The sequence below is a fragment of the Mesitornis unicolor genome, unplaced genomic scaffold, assembly GCF_000695765.1.
Source record: "Mesitornis unicolor isolate BGI_N332 unplaced genomic scaffold, ASM69576v1 scaffold40050, whole genome shotgun sequence".
NCBI classification, from domain to species: domain Eukaryota; kingdom Metazoa; phylum Chordata; class Aves; order Mesitornithiformes; family Mesitornithidae; genus Mesitornis; species Mesitornis unicolor.
In genome coordinates this window covers 1-5246 of record NW_010161031.1, presented here as the reverse complement: position 1 = coordinate 5246, position 5246 = coordinate 1, and the positions used below count along the sequence as shown (strand labels likewise).

General features: G+C 41.7%; 1 protein-coding gene across 1 annotated transcript; it reads left to right on the top strand.

Moving 5' to 3' along the window:
- Window positions 1–59: 59 nt before the first annotated feature.
- LOC104546377 (ganglioside-induced differentiation-associated protein 1) lies at window positions 60–4583 on the top strand (the record flags this gene model as incomplete). Its single annotated transcript, XM_010191759.1, has 5 exons — window positions 60–122; window positions 349–541; window positions 2084–2257; window positions 3944–4038; window positions 4469–4583. Coding segments are annotated over exons 1-5 (628 nt in total), but the record flags the coding sequence as incomplete, so codon positions are not given.
- Between the last annotated feature and the right edge of the window lie 663 nt (window positions 4584–5246).

The following is a 5246-nucleotide window of genomic DNA, read 5'->3' as shown; positions in this document are numbered from 1 at the left end:
GGCAGGGCAGGGCCGCCGCTCCGCGCCCGCGTAGGCCGTCTGCTCCGCCCGGTGCCGTGCCGTGGGGGGGCATGGAGCCGCTGGTGCTGTACCACTGGACGCAGTCCTTCTCCTCGCAGAAGGTGAGGGGGGTAGCGGGGGCGCGGCGGCCTTCAGGCCCCGCATTGCCGCCTCTCGGGAGGGTGGTGGCAGCCCCTGCTCGCCCGCAGCGAAACGGAGGAAGGGAGGGCAGCGGGGGTGGCCTCCAACCGCGGCAGAGCCGAGCGGGGGGAGCCAGGGCTGGGCCGGGCCGGGGGACAGCCGCCCGGGGTGGGGTTCCCTGAGGTAACCCCGGTGATCCCGTTGCAGGTGCGCTTGGCAATAGCCGAAAAAGCTCTGAAGTGCGAAGAGCACGATGTAAACCTGCCGCTGAGTGAGCACAACGAGCCGTGGTTCATGCGCTTAAATTCCTCTGGAGAAGTACCCGTTCTGATCCATGGAGAAAACATCATTTGTGAGGCAACGCAGATTATCGATTACCTAGAAGCAACGTTTGTAGATGGTAATCCCATAGGTGCTTCGGTGTGAAGTCCTTCCCCATGTACTCATTTGTTAGCTCTGTATCGCTACAGGAAAGACATTGACGTGCTGGACGGCATCCAGAGAAGGGCAACAAAGCTGGTGAGGGATCTAGAGAGGAAGTCCTATGAGGAGCAGCTAAGGGTTGTTTAGCCTGGAGAAAAGGAGGCTCAGGGGAGACCTAATAAGGTCTCTCTACAACTGCTTGAAAGGAAGTTGTAGCAAGGTGGGCATTGATCTCTTCTCCCAAGTAACAAGAGGTAGGACAAGAGGAAATAGCCTTAGGTTGCATCCAGGAGGTTTAGATTGGATGTTAGGAAAAATTTCTTCACCAAAAAGGTTGTCGAGCATTGGAACAGGCTGCCCATGGAAGTGGTTGAGTTGCCATCCCTGGAGGTATTTAAAAGATGTCTAGATGTGACACTTTGGGACATTAGTGGTAGAGCTTACAGTGCTAGGTTAATGGCTGGACTTGATTATCTTAAAGGTCTGTTCCAACCTAAGTGATTTTATGTTTCTGTGCTGATTCATTCAGGACCAGAAAATGTTTGTAGTCTCACAAGTAAATGTACTTTCCTGATAGTTTGTAGCATGGGGTAAAACCGCCTTCCTTTAAGATAAACTGAAGGCCTTCCATCACCTTTAGAAGCAGCTGTAAGTGAAAACCTACCACTGTCCTCTTTATCGCTCCAGGAAGGATGGAGAAGGCAGTAATGACAGCACTGCTCTGTGCTAACCCTGTGGTAAAACTGCAGCGAAAAATAATGTGTTGAACAGAGAGATGCACAACTGCCGTTGTCAGGCAGGTCTTGCTTCTCTTCAAGAGAAAAAGAAAGATGCTTAATTCCAGAGTAATCTTGGGTATGAAAAGGAAATAGAATGAGTGAATATTTTGGAGACAAAATGGAGTGAAGAGGTAAAATAGGAAGAAAAAAGTCGAAAGTGATCACGTGCAGACTTTTAAAATTCTTTGTGTTTATATTGCCACAAAATAGACTGCTTCAATTTTTGAAGGAAACACAGAGCTGTATTTTTTTTAGGTGTGAGGAGGCAGCATTTTGCATTTAAGGGGTTTACCTCTGTGATTTCTGAGGCATGAAGAAAATTTCATTTTTTGGAGAACATAGTATGTATTTAATGCTGGCTTTTTCATCAATTGAGGAGTCGAGGTCCAGGTAGATCAAGGGCAGGGTAGAAGTCAGTAATGTGCAGGAATACTTCTAATCATGCTTTGAGTAGGATTGCTCTCCTGCTAATTTTTACAACATTGCAGTTGTAGTAGTATTTCAGCTATAGCAACTTACTAGAACTGCAGTTGTGCCCTGTTTTGAGAGGGCTAAAGGACTGAGTGTCACCCATTCCTAGTGGGAGATGTCCCTGCCCGTGGCAGGGGCATTGGACTGGATGATCTTTAAGGTCCCTTCCAACCCAAACCATTCTATGGTTCTATGATTCTGTGATTCTATGCTGAATCCGTTTTTCTGATTTTTCTTTTCTTAACTTTGTTTTTAACTTTGTGTTGCAGAGGATGTACCAAGACTAATGCCAGAAGAAGGGAGCATGTATTATCCAAGGGTGCAACACTATAGAGAGCTTTTAGACTCCTTGCCTATGGATGCCTACACGCATGGCTGCATCCTGCACCCTGAATTGACAGTGGACTCCATGATTCCAGCCTATGCTACCAGCAGGATTCGTAGTATGTACTGGTACAGCTCTGAATGCCTAGCAGTTAATAGGATGTTGCATTACATTCAGTTTGTGTTTTCAGTGCACTGTAAGCAGAACATATCAAACAGATTTCCAATTTTAGTTGCATTACTTGATAATTTGTGCTTGTACTTTTCATTGATTTTGTAGTCTGTTGTGTTTTCAAAACAGGAAAGAGAAATTGTCATTTTTGAGGTGTTTGTGGAATTAATTTTCGTAATGATTGAAAATGTGCTTCTTGTGCGTAACAGAAAATGGCAGCTGTGACAGTTGGGAGTATTTTATTTTCTGATCTTCCTATTTATGTTTATAGAGCACTTTTTAGGGAACAGCTCTATTCTCACATCAAACCACTATACTTAAGGAAACCCATTTTTTGTGATTGCAAACTTGAAATAACTTTACCTATTAAACTAAAGCAATTGCTTTCCTCTAAAAGTGGTGCAAATGCAGATTAACTTTAATGAAACAGAGTCTGTTATATTATAAGAGAATCATCAGGCCTGTTCTATCTGAGGCATACACTAGTGTCAACTTGGTGCTAGGCATAGTGAGAAAAAAAAAGTATGCAGAATTAAGTAGCTTGGATTCATCAGACCAATGGAAACGGTTAAAGCACAAGTTAAACCAAAATCCCTGTGCAAATAACGCAACAGTATCAAATCAGGATCAAGGATGAACAGGTGGTCTGGTAAAATCAATGGTAAAATGTCCTTTGACTTCCTTGGGATTGTTATTTTCCCTGATGGACTTACATATAGATACCAGTTTCCTCATGAAAAAAATACGTTAAGGGCAGAGGAAATAACTGTAGATTATGTTTCCCAGTTCCCTTTGTAATAGACAACCTACTCTGCTGAAATGAACTTCAGTTTCAAATGCAGTAGTTTGCAGAAATACTTAGTTAAAACAACGTTCAGTGATATTCAGAAAAATCCTTGGCAAATAATCTTTCAGTTCTTACAGGTTTTTGTTTGTTTGTTTGTTTTCCCCCTGTGTTTGGACACCAGAACTGGACAGCAGATTCTGTATCAGATAGGGAGATAAATATTGAAGTTTGTTTGTTTGTTTGTTTTTTACTGCATCTATGTTCAAGGACTCCAGTGTTACTTTCAGCCACAGAACTGCACTGGGAATCCTTGTTCAGTTGATTGTGGATCATGACCTCAGTCTGGCTTCTCAGAACTGCTTGCGAACTTACAGCCGAGAAACACGACCTGTATCTTTTTCATCCATTTATATTTTACATTGGGCTGTGTTGGAACATCGATTGGTTGCTTAAGCCCTGCTTATCAACCAGTCTAGATCACTGGGTATCAGTGCCATGTTTTTATTTGATTTATGTCCCTTCTAGTCTTTGGCCCATGGCAAACTTTAATTAATGCTTTTGTGTTTCCTTCTAAGGATTACGAAAGAGCTAAATAGTTCTAGGACAAGGATCAAATCCCGAGAACGTGGCTAGATGAGGATTCCCTGTTTATAGTTATGTTCTGAGATCTCTGATTTTTTTTTTCTCAGTGTTAGTGCTCTGTATCGTGTTTATTTTTTGTATGGTATTTTAGAATGCTCCACAGAACAACAATAATGCAGGGACTTTTTATTGATCAGTTCCTGTGGATTATATTATGGGTATGTTCAGATATCTAATGTAATTCCTTTGTCTTTTTTGTATCAGGCCAAATAAGTAACACAGAATCAGAGCTGAAGAAACTAGCGGAAGAAAATCCAGACCTTCAAGATGCCTACATAGCAAAACAGAAGCGCCTTAAAGTAAGAAACCCCTTTGTATTCCCCTTTATTATTAATTTGATTTTTTTTTCTGTCACGATGTAAATGTTTGTTTCACCTGTCATCACCAGTAATCTCATTCAGTGGTTTAACCCTACAAGGCACCGAACAGTCTGTCCCCCAGGTCAGCTACACACTTCAAGTGTGTGCTGAAGTATTGGACTGGTCACACTGACTTCAAAAGTTAAGTACAAATAAGTGCTGCCTTTGGGCTGTTGAGCACCCTGCAGGGTGAGGCAAACCTTGGTATCTAGCACCTTTAATGTTTTTCTTCTGTTATCTGAATTGTCACCAGTATCCCAGTGTTATCCAGCTATGTGGAGAAAATAAGCACTGTAGTAAGTAAAAGTTTCTCTGATAAAAAAATAAACTCTGCAAAATGATTGAATCACTAACCAGTATGTATATTTAGTCTAAGCTGCTGGATCATGATAATATAAAATACTTAAAGAAAATACTGGATGAACTGGAAAAAGTTTTGGATCAGGTTGAGACTGAATTGCAGCGGCGAAATGAGGAAACACCAGGTAAGGAATTATTCTTGCTAAATCCTGTTGATTCTTATGTTTGGGGAGTCTGAGTAAACATTTTGACAGCACCATTATAGGACTGATTTTATGTATCCTGTTTTATACTTTTAGCATATACTGATTTAACATCACAGAAGAGATATATACTGTTAAATACTAGCTTAGTTTACTACTGTTGTCAGCAAGTTCTCACTGTCTTATGAGACTGCTTGATCACATTTTCAGCATAGTAAATATAATTAGCTACACAATTTTGCTGCATTTTGTCGACAAAATTAGAAAATCCCTAATTACAGGATATTCTTGATGTTGTTGATGTCAGTTAACTATAATGATCATGACCTTAATGTTTAACACAGGTTTATTATGAGCTTTTTTAAATACTGTGCTGATATTTGTAGTATATGCAGAACTAGCTATCTGGATAAGTGCTCTAATCGTTAATCAACCTCCCTCCTCCACCCTCTTGGAAAGTAGTGGTGTTTACCTGCCGTCCACCTAAATAAAAATTCAAATTTCACAGAATCACAGAATATTAGGAGTTGAAAGGGACCTTGAAAGATCATCCAACCCAACCCCCCTGCCAGAGCAGGATCACCTAGACCACATCACACAGGAACGCGTCCAGGCGCATTTTGGATGTCTCCAGAGAAGGAGACT